General features: G+C 38.4%; 1 protein-coding gene across 1 annotated transcript in view; it reads right to left on the bottom strand.

Moving 5' to 3' along the window:
- Positions 1 to 15015, bottom strand: part of tgfbr1b (transforming growth factor, beta receptor 1 b) — a 56897-nt gene that overhangs the window by 32556 nt on the left and 9326 nt on the right. Inside the window, exons 2-3 of the mRNA XM_055150771.1 lie at positions 3715 to 3966; positions 447 to 707 (exon numbers count right to left, since the gene is read on the bottom strand). Of these exons, the coding sequence (XP_055006746.1) occupies positions 447 to 707; positions 3715 to 3966 (513 nt within the window). The remainder of the gene's footprint in view (positions 1 to 446; positions 708 to 3714; positions 3967 to 15015) is intronic.

Genomic DNA, 15015 nt, shown 5'->3' with positions numbered 1-15015 from the left:
CACTCTCAATATGCTGGCTGCAGCAGGAGAGTGACTAAACGGCGTGTGCTGGCAGCGTGTGGAAGGCGCCAGCCTCCACAGAGAGGTGCTAATTTATGGCAGGGCCAGAAGAGCCTTTGCCAAGCCTGAGAGGAATACTCACACATCCACAGATCTGGGCTGGAGATGCACCTAGGATGGCCCTGCACCAGGGTGTGTAGAGTGTGGCTGTGCACATCCTTACATATCACTTTCACACAACGTCTATGACACATCCCACATTAAGAGGGGTTTCTTTTTCACACAACAGTTGGCAAAGTAATGTTCCGGTTCTCAGTTCGGTAACATCCAGACATGCGCCTTTATGTGCAATCTGTTGTGTTCGTAAACAGGCAGAGGCTACACTTCGGATATATTCTTATGCGAGTCATATGATCTTTGTAATGACAGTATTACACTGAACTCACCTGATCCTGAGCCAGAGGTGGTCATGTCGTAGATCAGGTCCTTCAGGGTGGTTCCCACAGTGATGAAGGGGTGGTCCATGTGGGGGTCCTCCTCATTGGGGACTCTGTGGTGATGGGCCCCTGCTCCTCCAGCCCCCAGGCCTCTGTGACTGTGGCACACGTAGAATGCCACCACCAGCAGCAGGCACAGCACACACACCGGTCCTGCAATGACCGCTGCCAGGGCAACGGGGCCTAAAGAAGGGGTCTTCGTTGTGGGCACTGGACAGCAAACACAGACAAAAATTACAGTTATTATTAGAGAATCTGATCAAAGATCTTTTAACTCTTTCCCCCATGAAGACGACATTTGACGACCCCCCCGTACCCTTAATGACGACTTTTGACACCTCCGCTGTATCACTAAAGACGTGATTTGACGACCTTTAGAAACGGCTCGGTTTTTCACATTTAAACAGAGACTGCGATAGGTAGGTTCCACTACAACCCACACTAGGCTGACCATTAGGATTCAAGGATATGTTTTCGCAGATTTTTTCCGAAGTTAATCGAAGTAGTGACGATGGTAGCTTCCGGAAAAAACACAACACGAAACACGTGCAATGGAAAGATCGCGCTGCGGCGCACAGTTTTAGAAATAATGAGGAGCGGACGTATTTTATGGGTAAGTTTAGAGAAAGTGACTTTTATAGATTTCAAAGTGATGATGAAGGTGATTATAAAGTGGAAAACAGCACTAGCGACGGACTTACAGAGAGTGAATCTTACGAAGATGAGAATGCCGCTGATGCGTCTGTACGGAGTCCTGCGATATCCGAACAAACTATCTTGGCTTTATACTCGATTATGAACCAAAATTGCCCTGAAATCACTCGTGGAAGTCTGTTTTCTTTTATGCAATTATGCTCTATGGGTAGCCCTAGTAACATATGTATGGGTTGTTCCTAGTAGGCGTCCAGGGGGGAAAGAGTTAATGAATTTTAATTGTGCATTCACACTTGCACAATTACCATTAAACTGTAATTAAACTGGGATTAAAGCCAGAACTAAACCTGGACTGGAACAGAACTAAACCAGGACTGGAACAGGACCAAATCAAATCTACATTAGGACACGAACTGGTTCCAAAGCAGGACCAAACTTGGACACACCCTTGAATAAATTCCTCTTTGATTCACTTCCATTGTCAAAGAAGACACTGACTTGGAAAAAAAAAAAAACTGAAATAATTATTCAAGTCTAGGCAGAATTGTGGGTCAAGGTTCACCACATTACTATTTAAATGTGCTTGCATTTGTGGATTTTTGCTGATATAATTCAAAAAAGAATTTATCTAGTCAAAAAAGATTCTCTAGGTAAAGGTGAACAAAAGGTGATACAGACAAAAATGATAATATTCAGAAATGAAAATTTATTTTTTTATTCATATTGTTGCTGCCTATCAGAAGTGTGCTAAAACATGCTTGTAAAGCAAAGGTCTTGGTTGAGGTTCAATTACTGCACCAAAGAGAATGAATGACAAAATTAATCACAGGTTGAATTTTTCTTTTTCTTTTTGCATGTTTTTGGCAGTTTTCAAATTACAGAGGATAAAAATCAATCTCCCAAATTTGCTCAATGTTACAACAACAATTTTAGTATTGTCTTGTATTATATTATCTCTCAGACCACTAAGTTTACCACATTCTAGTAGCTAATATGGGTGTAACAGTACACAAAAATCACTGTTCGGTACGTACCTCGGTTTTGAAGTTACAGTTCAGCTCATTTTCGGTACAGAAAGGGAACAAAATGCAAAAAAATGTGCTTGTTGCTTGTGTTTTTATTAAACCAGCAATTTGTTTTAACATAATACAAACCGGAAAAAAAAATAAATGCAAAGTGCTGCTCGGTAATACTAATAAGTTAAATAAAGTATTCTCAAATAAGCAAGAAATTTATGAAATATTATAAAAAATAAATTCCTTGTAAACAGTAAACAAAAGTTTTCAAAAAGTAAAGCGCAGCACTAACAGTTCCAGCATGAAGTTTTACTCAGTCTTCATATTTTTTGGCTGAAAAAACAACAACCACACTGTCTGCAGTAAGTGCAGATCTGCTGGCAGTTAGCGCAATGACTGTAGTTCTGCGAGGATTCACGTGGTTCAGAGGGATGTAGTCAAGGCATTAGCAACAGTTGTCAAGGTAGCCGCCCTAACTATACAGCGCCGCGGAAACACTGCCACCTCAATGACGGACGAGTTCCCTCGTGAATATTAAAGAGCTGAGCCTTCCGTGTAGCTGCACATGTAGTGGTGGAATGTAAACACACACAAATTGCGCAAACTCACTTGTGGACTGCCCTGCACCAAACATCCCGTACCGAAACGGTTCAGCACAAATACATCTACCGTCACACTCCTAGTCGCTAACTAAGCGGTAATTGGTATGCCATAGTACTTTTATATATGTTATTTAAGATTATAGTGTGTACAGAAGGATCTAGTGCCAATACTAATGAACACTACCTGGAAGAAAACAGATAATGACTGAATACTAGACGCACAAGCATTATTCAAATAAATACTAACAGACATGTCATTAATGCTGCGTTCATGTGGTCCTTGGGAACTCTGAATTCCGAAATGAGATGTCTGGGTTCAAAGTCATTGAACTTGCTCATTAACTGTGTTTTATAGTGCTGTAAAATCTGTTGTTGTTAGCCTTCTCCAAAGCCAAACATTAATGTTATTGTTTACACTAGCAAACATATTAATTAATATATTGGGTCAAGTCAGTTGTTCTTATTATAAACAGCTGGCAGCAAAGAGCACAAATGTTGAAGATAAATTGACCAATCGGCTGATTTTTGTCCATGTCCACACAGCAGGTAGCGTCAGGGGTCAAAATCAGGCAGAGTTCCAGAGTTGTGTTGAACATAAAATTTATAATCATACACTTTTTAAAATTTCTATTTCATAAAAATAAAAAAAAAGACTGGATATTTTATTGTTTACTGACAATCTATTACCCAAATCATTTCGATAACTGCGCCAAGTCAATTTGGAATTTCAATATATTGTGCAGCATTACTGTAAAAAAATTATATAGGGCTATTAATGCTTTTAAAATATTTGCTTTCTAGCAATTTAGCTAAAGATACACAGTGGATTTGAGGTACAAAAGGAGATAAACTAAACTAAAATTAACTAAAATGTTACAGTTTCCATCTTTTTCTACACTAAAATCTACCACAGCACTGCCCTAGTGCTCGGCGGTAGGTACTGACCGGGGAAGCTGGCGGGATCGGGGTTCTTGTTGCAGTAGTCGGTGAGGCAGCAGATGGGGTAGATACCCGTCTCCTGCTTGTTGGACTGGGCGCAGATGAAGGGCCGGTCGCGGGGAAACAGCTCACTCTCGTGGACGCACATGCTCCGCTCCGTGATCAGACGATTGCCCGAGCGACGGATGGCGGCATAGCAGATCCCGTCCGTGGTGCAGCTGGAGTTTGCGCTGCATCGCTCACAGTAACATTGCAGGGCTGAAACAAGAGAAAAGGTTGGAGATGTTAGAATGTAAAGCAATACAGGTTATATCATTCAGGTTACCATCAGGCACATGTACTTTAAAGCCATGTTTATAAAGTAGGTTTATTTGATTTTATTAGATTTTTTTTGTCTGGTCTTCTTCTGTTAGACCAAAGCTGGCACACTCAGACAGAAGTAACATAGCTAGCATCTAGTGGAGATATGTGAGAATACAACAAGGGTGGGTCGGCTGGTCTAATTACAGATGGTAGTTTTAACATAGAGGTGGGTGATATTGTCAAAGGCGAATATCTCAATCATTTTTGGGAGTATTTTGATATACTGGCAATTCAACAGAAATGTGTGAGAGGATTGTAAAATTACGAACAATAGTGCAGAAATGTCACTTTCTAACCATTTTTTTTTAGTATTTTGACATTCTTTAAAAATCATTCTTGGTCTACAAAAGTGAAAAACAATCAATTTAAAATAGACAGTTTGCAGAGAAGATACAAAAGATACAGAAGACAATTTTCAATAACAAAAATGCAATATACAACACACCTTTACCTGCTCACAATATTATATAACATTTCTGTCTTTTTGTACTGTTGCTTCAGTCAATCGATGTCTAGAATCATAAAACATTCTTATGAATATAGGACTGAATTGAGTAGTCGAGCCCGACCGGTATGGATTTTGCTGTGGCCGATATGAAACCGATATAATGGAAGTTGGAGCTGCCGATGGCCAATATAATCGCCGATATATTTAGTGATGTAAAAATTCACTGTAAATGTTGAACTGTTTAAAAAGCTTAGTTTTGGCTCTGGTGGATTTTAAATTGGGTTTATTTAGGCAACATTTATTGTTATTCTGCCTCTTTACATCATATTTACAGACAGTAGGTTGACTTAATGGAATTTTTACATCACATTCTAGACACTAGTGATAGGTATTCCAGTTCTTTTTAGAGAACCGGCTCTTTTGGCTCAGTTCACTAAAAGCTGCTGGTTCTTTTTGCTCCCAAGCGGCTCTTCAGATTGTTTTGTTACAAGCAGGTGTAAAGCACGTCTAAAGCAGGACTGAATCAGGACTAAACCAGGACTGAGTGTCGGGACTCGGTCTCTATCTCGTGCCCAAGATTAGTCCTGGTTTATTTATTTTATGCTAAACTACAGCCAAATATGCTAGTTTTTTTGTTGTTGTTTTTTTATCCTATGTACATGCAAATTTCTCAAAGTTTCCTTTTCAGCCGCTGCCAAACTACCACAAGTCTGCATGCGGCGTGAAGAGAAAAAAAGTGAGAGAAAGAGAAAACACGGCTCCTAATAAGGAGCAGGCTCCCGTCGTTCGCTTCAAAGAGTCGGCTCTAAGAGCCGTTTCGTTTGCGACCGACCCGTAACCAGTAAAGAAACTACCGCTAATAGCTTTTAGCCGTAAATACGTGCGCGCCGCGGTAATTAATTATATGCGCAAATGTCATCATTCACACGTCTATTCACAGCTCATTTACATATCAATGTAGGTCCAGTAACAAATATACGGCCAATATAGTCACTTTACAATAGGCCAATAGAAAACAGCCTGTTTATGTGTGAGAGCTACAGCAGCTAACCCATAACAAATGAAAACTAAAACTAGCTTCAGAGTCGACATATTTCCAACACTCACCGCTCACACAGGCTCCTCCTCACATCACAAGTCTGCACTAATAAATGTCCTTTTAATCCAGACACAAACCGATTGTCCGTAAAAAGAAAATAATCTTAATGTTTGGATCTATGTCTACGTGTGTAAACAAACTCACATGAGTGAAGCGACTCTGGTGTGTTCAGGGACAGTACAGACACACACACAGACAAATGACTATGCAGATAAATACTGATGTGGAGCCACATATTTGGACAATTATCTGTCTGTAAATTGGATTAAATGAACAGAATGTAGAGAGTCTAAGATTTTTAACGACGTATCACATGCCCACATGAAATATCAGCCCCTATCAGCAAGCATATCGGCCAATATCCGATATCCATCCAGTTACCCATATCGGCCGATATATTGGTCGGGCTCTATTGAGTAGGATGATTTCTTCAGCAGTATTATTATCTGGTGATGGTACTAGACTGAATCAAGTTTGCAACACAATCAAATAGAAATTTTCAATAATGCACTTCAACTTTTTTCCCTTGCCAAAAAGCCAAGACGTGCGAACTACACACCAACAACCTCAAGAGATTACTAAAAACCATTTACTCTGAATAACTACAACTCTCATTTTGTAAAACCAAAAAAATTCCAACATATTAGTTTAGTGAAGCCCTTATGAAATACATTTTTTCTTGACATTTAACGTGTGACAGTCTAATCAGTGCTGGCTCGTACAGCTCACAGTGAGAGCAGATGAGGCCATACTCTCCATTCCAGACCTCACAGGGGGTCTATAAATATGCACAGGATGGAACTTCAGACAGAATTCACTCTGAGCGGCAACGCAAGTAGCAACACCTATTAAATGCCACTTTTAATCACACAAACTCAGTATTGCCTTTTTCTTAGTCATATTTATTTCAATTTGCAGCAGTTTGTGAACGCGTCTTAGAGTCCACACTGAGGGAATATTAATATGCCCAACTCTGGAACACTTGCCTCAAGCAATCAAACTCAATTCTTAATTGTAGATGGGACTTTGAAAGAGTAATTTTCTCTTTGGGGTGTTTTCTTTCACAGTGGGTGTTTTATCACTACAAGATTAATTGCAATTGAATTGTAGAAACAATATGAATACATGGAATTAGCAAATCACAAAGACGACAATTATTTAGGTATTACATTTTTGAATGAAATATGGCGTTCAATGAAATATGGCATCTTACACAAACCTGCCAACCCTGTGGTTTAGAAATCTATGAGATACTCATATTTCAGTTTTTTTATGAAATGTTGATGAATGCCCAATGAATTTTGATTGTCAACAATCAGTGTTTAGACTTGTGATTAAAGCCATACTGTGAAACATTCCCATATCATGTGCATTAATAAAGCTTTTTTTGCGGATGACCAAAAGAAGACAGAAACAAAAGTATAAGTTCATTAAGAAGAAGAACATACAGGCAGTGCCGTAAAGAGAAGCAGTAACATCTCCTTGGAAACAAGCAGGTAGTGGGTTGGTCACAGTAAGGACATGGACAAGGAATTTGTCGGCAACAAAAAGTACAATGAAAAATGCTTGTAACCATATATAGGGAGAAATGTTCCCTAGCAAGCCTTTATATAATATAATTATATAAATATAATTTCCCAAACCATTCAGCCCTATCACACGTCTATCTAAATACAGATACTGATATCTATATCGTGGGCTGCTGTATTGAAATATAGGGAAGAGAATTCTTTGTATATTTTACCAAATTATTTCATTACAGGACTGCAACTGTGTTGCTTGCTTAGAGGATGGAAACTCGTTTGGCATATTCACGGGTTTGATGATTAAAATAGGTGCATTTCATTTAACAGACTTTTACTATCACAGCCATGCTTTAGTAGTTCTGTTGTGAGCCTTTTTAAAGTGCATATCTCCTGTTGGTACAAGTAAATGTGGAGCTTGTATAAGCTATGAATATGCAATGACCAATGCAGCACTTTCTGGTTTCATTTTCTTCTAGTTAGTAACATGCGCTAAACAAAATTCTATAAAAAATGCAGGCTTTCTTGATCTTTACAGAGGACATTCTTTCTAATTAATTATAGCCTTTTAGATTTGATAAATGTGCCAACTCAAATAAGTGCCCAGGCTTAATCCAAATCGTATTGATACTGTGAACTATGCACATCGACTCATGAGAAAACTGTACTGCTGCATCCCTAATATTCACCTGTCTGTGAAGTGAAATACAGAGCACTTTATAGACTGAGTGGAGTGACAGAGCTAGTGCGCACAGCCTTGGTTCAGTGTCACATCATGCACGGCCGGGTGAGCTGAAGCAACAGACACGTCCAACACTAACGCGCTCAATAATTCACTGGCAGCAGAGTGCACCGAGGGCAGCCTCTGCGCACAACCCCATGTGGAATTAGCAGTCTAGCTTCAAATCTCACAATGCACAAAAGCTCTTCCTATCTGCAGTTTATGGATATAAAAATAGTTGGATTATGCACACTAAATCACAAGGCAAGATTCAAGCTTCAAGACTTGTGTACTTTTGCATACTTTTGTAGGATTTTAAAGTGCCTTAAAACAATGTATAGAAAATATGTAATGCAGATTTTTTATTTTGAGCAGACAACTGCATTGAATATAAAAATGAACAGCGTATCACAGACTGTTTTTCCCAACCACTTCTCCATTGTTTGTTTGTTTGTGTGAGGCTCTGTGAGGAGTGAGTGACAGCAGGATTTAACCAATGTTGAATTGTGAGTTTAAAATCACAATTATGATTTTTAATAAGGTGCACTGCACAACTTTTCAGGATGGAGGTCCACTAACTACTTGTCACCATGGAGATGTTATTGCTTTGCCTGGAATGTTCCATGGTATGACATTAAAATATATATCTAGTATTTACTCATTACAGGTGTTTCTGTTGCTCAAAAATATAACAAATTCCTACTGTAAATAGGGGTGACTCTCCACAGATCTGAACTCTAATGTAGTATAATGCTGTAACCTGCTTGCCTCCCTCGCAATAGATCAGTTTAATCTATCCTGTGGACAATTCTAGACAAAGCAGAAATGTAACGCAGTGCACCTTTAAAAAAAAAAACAACAACAAAAAAGTGATCTGGCACCAAGAAAAAGTTTGATGTCATCTTATGCCGTATCGCCCACCCGTTATGAAAACAGGTGTAGAGTTGTTAATGTGATGTCACTGAGGCAAAAAGGAACCAAAGCTAGAAAACATCTGAAGTTGCCAGTTGCACCCAGAAGTGACATTATCACTAAACAACTCTAAGTACTGTTTTTAGGACCACACCAAACAAATAAGACAAGTGAAAAGACTTTGAGGCACTGAGGAGGCGAGGAGCACTTCCTGGATTATCATGTCACAACTGCGAACTGGAAGTTTTTAGCTATGGAGCACAAGGCTAGGCTGGTGAGTGGAGACGGACAAATGGAGATGGATTACTCAAGCATGCATGAAAGAAGTATTTTAGTAAGTACTGGGGGCAAAAGTTTCAAGGGTCCATATTACATAATTTTCTGATCTGTGTTTTGCTTTCACACCATGCCTGGAGAGGTGTTTTGTTTCGTTCACATGTTTAACACACAAACCCTCCAAATTTAAACAGCATTCTCTCAAACTGAAAACTCTATTCCACCTTGTGATGTCATGTGGCAACACAGGAAGTGTTCCACTGTGTTTTTCAACAAACTTCATGGCATCACAAGTTGGAACAGAGCATTTTTATCTTTGGAGATGTAGACAGACTAATAGGGGTGTAACGATATCCAAGTCTCACAATACGATATCATCACGGTATGAAGTCCACGGTATGATATTTATTGCGATATCATAGGAAAGCTAACAATATTTTTACGATATAAATCTCATGGTATGATATTTTTTGTGATATTTTGTGGAGGCTAAACAGCTAAACCTGTTAATATGCTACTTTTTCCTCTTAAAATGCATTGACAAGACTTAATTCAAAGAGCTAAGACTTAAAAGTGCTTAGAACTGTTTTTTCTTCATGTAGTCTACACTGAAATGGAGCAAATGGTCTATGCAGTTCCCTCTGCCTTCTTTATTTAGCTATTGCTGCACCATAACTCAAAGAGCAAAGACACTTTAAATTCTATAGTGTGATGGTCCACGATATTATTGTGAGAACTTTGACACAATGTCACAATATTTTGGTTATTGTTACATCCCTAGAGACTAATAATACAGCATTACTCAAACATGTGTGAATGAAACAAAAAGCAAATCCGGTTATGTTTTTGGAGAGGTAACAACATTATAACACGGCTTAAAGCTCACAAGAGTCAATTTTATGTAATATAGATCCTAGTAATACACTATAATGTTGTTGTTATGTAAAAGAACAAAGAACATGTTCCACACCTTACACAATCATGCGAGTGTGGTGTACACCTCAAGCTCACAGCCACAGCCACGGCATGTCTGAGGGTGCTGAGAAGGGCAGACGGGCCTGACTTCCTGTTTATGGTATGCGCGGAATTGTCTGAAGTGAACTGCAGTCACTACAGTCTGTGTGTTTGAGAAGGAGCAGACAGCTACAGTGACTCACAGGGCGTCTGATTCACTGGCTACAGACGAACATCAGATGACTGGAGGAAGTAGACGTTGAGTTTACGTGCTATTCAGAAATACAAGCTCTTGTCTCTTCATCAGAAACATTTGTTTTTTGTTTTGTTTAGTCTGCTGTCTTCAGTAGAGCTGCAAGATGAATCACAATTGAAATTTGAATAGCTGCAATTAGATCGCTGCAATTTTTTTAAGTACCATAATTTACTTCAAAAACATCAAAATATCCCGTTTTATTCTGCATAAAACCGACTAACCCTGTGGTTTAGATGTGCACAAAAGATGTTCTGATCTTTTGTTAGTTTTCCCAGTTCATAGGTCGAGGTCTCCTGAACCTAAGAACAGTACCTATAAACAAGTCCCTGTGAACTTCAGAACAGAACTCCATTATTAAAAAGGTCCTATATTACACAAAATTGACTTGTGAGCTTTTAGCCATGTTATGAAGGTGTTCGTCAAAAACATACTCAGAGTGTTTTGTTTCATTCACATAGTCTGTCCACATCTCCAAACTCAAATGCTGTTCCACCTTGTGATGTCATGAAGAGGAAATTTAAGTTACCAGCTACCTTTTTATGTTATGTCCCGTAAAGATTGGCGATTCCAAAGCTGAAATTATCCAAATGATTCTACTAAAGGTATATGGAATTTAAAAACACAGTGGAGCACTTCCTGTATTACCACATGGTGTCACAAGGTGGAACAGAGTGTTTTCAGTTTGAGAGAAGATAAACATGTGTGAATGAAACAAAAACACAACCCCAGGTATGTTTGTGATGAGGAAACAGCATAAAATGGAAATTGAATTGTAATTGTTCAGTCCTGCTGTAAAGATGAAAACAAGTGCATGATAGCCAGGCCTTTCTACTTAAATGTGCAGGAGGCATCTGGCCCAACTCACAACAGAAAACATGCTGCCACAAGTTTGGTGTTCAATGTGCCATATGTGGTGAAAATCACTCCGACCTATGTCATTCAGAATTTTTGAATGTCTGTCACATCTATAATGGATCAGTTCACACTTCATCTGGTAATTGGATAGAAATGCATACAGTTTAGAGCTGATTATCACGATTTTACGAACACGTTCGTACAAATCTAAACTACAGGATACTTGTTTTTATACAGAATAAGATATAAGGAAATTGTTGTTCTTTGTGGAAGAATTGATGGTACTTAAATTGCATCCAATCTGCATCTATTCAAAATTGCGATTTCAATTTGATTGGGATTAAACTTGCATAAATTTATTACTGTATCGACTTATCATTCAATACATGATGGATAGAAAAATATATTTTGGGGTTTATCGCGTACAATTTCTTTGCAACAGTGTGGAAAGATATGAGCTGTAGAGAATAGAATTACTAACTGCTGTGGCTAATCATCTGTTCATTCTGACATGTATTGGTTGCAGCTCAGTATATACGGTATATTTGAAAAATTGGTTTACAATTTCAATATTATCGTTTCTCGCAATATTTTTCTGTAACGAAATATATCATGCTTCAAAATGTGTGATAGTGAAAGGCCTAATTTTTCAGCCCAGGTACAGTTTGTTGCAGTTATACAACTACAAACACATTTGACAGTAACGAAGTTCAATAAATAAGGTTCAAATTCTACCTCAGACTTTCAGTAGTGGTATGCTTTGTATCTGTCCTATATATGACTTTCCTTAATATATAAAAACTGCCAGGAATTGAGGTCGCCAGGTCACCCAATTGAACAATGCCAGTGACCTGAAGTTGCTCAGACAGACTGGGATGTCATAGACCAAGGGTTACATTGGTCACTGCTTGCATACAGTTATGTCCTTTTAACCTTCTCCTGTGGAAATGGCCATACATATAAGCTTATAAGCAGACTGTCCTTTTGAACTTTCACCCTTACACCCAAAGTAAACTTGAATTTAGTTTGAATTGAATTTTTATAACAGGGCCGGTCGATACAAGCAAAAAGGCCACGGTTAACTTTTTATTCAAAAGTCCACTGCTTCTGAGCAAGATTTTGAGTTTGTGCTGTGATCATTTAACACTGTGAAATTCATGTGTTTTCAATTGTCCTGGACAACTCTTTAAAACCATGGCAACAGGCAGCTCTAAACCTTTACTTAAAAAACATGCCTAATCAACCAGCACTCTCAGTCATAGTGAAGAAAACGAACAGGTACATTTTGTGTTTCTCAGAACAAAATGACAGCGTGCGTGGCTATGGTAACATGTAGGTAGGGTACAGCGTGGAATTAATTGACAAAGATATTTCAAGAAAAATCAGTCTTTGTTTGGAAGAGCCGTTGCAGCTTTTGGCCCATTTCAAAAACTGGCATAATTCAATAGAATTATTTTGCACATTTCCGGATTGCAACATATCAGTCACCTCCACAGCACAGATGTGGATTCCAAATTGCACAAGGAAAAATAGTTTGTCATAAAAAGTTAATCATTTCCACGCACATTTATTACACAATATTACAAAAATATGATATTGAAAAGAAAAACAGGCCCAGGAGAAAATAGTGGCTTAAAAGGTCTTCTATTGAGATCAGAATATCTGCTGGGGAATCAATGCCCCTCTTCTGTTTGAAGTATAAATGAGCAATATATCAGATAATGGTCTAATATTTGAAAATGTAGCTGATATTTTCCTAAGATAGGCTGTGTGTACTTCATGTGTCACTGTTCTCAGAATCTCAATGAATCATATTTGTCTTTTTTGACAGATTAAATAAATAAAAATTGAAATAAATTAGACAAAAAATTGGGGATGGGACAAGAGCTTCATGCTCGCGAGACCAAATTACCACAAGATTGTGCACACATGCTGAAAATGATCTTGTGAGATTTTTTCCCCCATGTTTTTACATCTGGATTGGATTTTAAAAAATGTGTTAAGTACCAGTACTTAACACAATAATATTTTTTGAGAAGCTGTAGTCCCAAAAAGCACAGCTACAGTGACAGACAAATATTAAATAAAGTGAAAAAAAAAAAAAAAAAGTGAATGTTGGGACCTGGGTTGCAAAATTAGTTTATTTTAAAGAATGTCAAAATCTCATCTTGTCTCATGTCTTGTCTTGTATTTTGGAAATTGTCCCATCCATACAAAAAAATTTACTGTAAATGTACAAGCATGTGTCAAATTATGCCAGATAAATGCATTTTACCATTTTAAACAAAAGTGTAAAGGTAATATGTAAACATTACTATCTAATACATTTTATGGCCAGGCTACAGCTTTAAAAATTGTATATTGGTCATCAGTGGTACATAGTGTTTAAAGAAGAATATTGTACTTGTGTCTGCTATATAGTTATAATCTGACACATGTGGATCATTGTTATAATTTGCACATTTTCATCACAATATTCATCATCAAAACAACTTAATAAAAGAACCAAACCAGCTGACTTCTGCATTAGAAAACTACAGTGGCCAATGGGAGCTGACGTCGCCATAAACGACATCACGTGTCATGGATAGCTGCGGATAACTGCAGATCACGCTAGTGAGCAGCAGTATTTTTTCTCATTTGTACCAAAATGGCTGCACGACACTGCTGAACGCTACATGTTATGCTACATTAAATTGGAGAACAAAGTAAGTAGAGACAAGTGGGGAGGTTGATCAGCAAAATCAATAGTCTTGAAAATAAGCTATTAAAGACTGCTCAAACATGCAAGAATCACTCGAAATACAAGTTTGAGATCTGCTTTATAAAATCCATTTCAGACCAGCTCTACATAAAGCACAACAGGGAGTAACACTGAGGTAATATGATTTTATTAAAAATATCCAGCCAATATAGAAGAAACAGTGGAAGGTTTTATTCCTGTAACACAGAGAAGCCATGGAGTCCATAAGGTGTAAAATAGACTGTTGCTTTAGTGAAAGCTGACCAGTGGGGCCTCTGTAATGTGCTGATGTGAGAATGAGACCGTGTGGTCAGTGAACGCACCACCCCTCAGTACTGTGTGAGAGAGAGAAAAGAGGAGCTCCAACCTGGCACCACAGCCCCGGGAGACCTCCAAATGAAAAGACTGGATCAAGTTTAATCTAATACAGAGCGAGGGCCGGACAACAAAGGCCCCGCAGAGCAGCAATCCATACAAACTGGATTGTCCGAGCGGCGCACACAGGCCAGAGGAGGAGGAAGAGGAGGAGGAGGGAGTGAAACACAGCAACGCAGCAGCACAGCGCAATCTTACTTTCTACAACACCAGCAGTGAAGTCATCAGCCGAACAAAACCACTGTCAAAGAAATAGTATGAGGTTTCAATCTGTTAAGCATTTTTTTTCTTTTCATTTTCTAGATGGAAAGGATCATTTTAGCCAGGTCTGAACAATTCTTGACCTGAGCACCTAAAGAGAACAATTAAAAACAGTCACAGTCATCTGCCTCGAGCTTCCTCCATTCAGACCACGGACCATGGACAGAACATGTGACATGCGTAACACATGAGCCAGCAGTCTGTGGATGCTCCAGTCTCAGATTATTCTGGGTATGAACTAATGTTGTCACAATACTAAAATTTCAAACTGATTTCTATACAAAGGATTTTATTTAGACAACACAATTTGTTTTTCAACATTAAATAATAGTACTTTTTATATTACCATGTGGCCTTATATCTATGTAATTTCTTAGTCATCTACATAATGGTCCATGGGCAAATAGTCTAGGTGGTATTATGTTATCATTATGAGATCATTCCAAAGCTATTCAGGAAAGGTTCATTTTAGCATCAATACTTGTTCAAATGAGTATCTAGTTTGATTAGTATCTGATTTG

This window comes from Boleophthalmus pectinirostris, unplaced genomic scaffold (assembly GCF_026225935.1).
Source record: "Boleophthalmus pectinirostris isolate CB_2022bp ecotype Guang Dong unplaced genomic scaffold, ASM2622593v1 HiC_scaffold_15, whole genome shotgun sequence".
NCBI classification, from domain to species: domain Eukaryota; kingdom Metazoa; phylum Chordata; class Actinopteri; order Gobiiformes; family Gobiidae; genus Boleophthalmus; species Boleophthalmus pectinirostris.
Note: the sequence above shows the minus strand (reverse complement) of the source record. Positions and strands in the feature narration are given on the sequence as shown.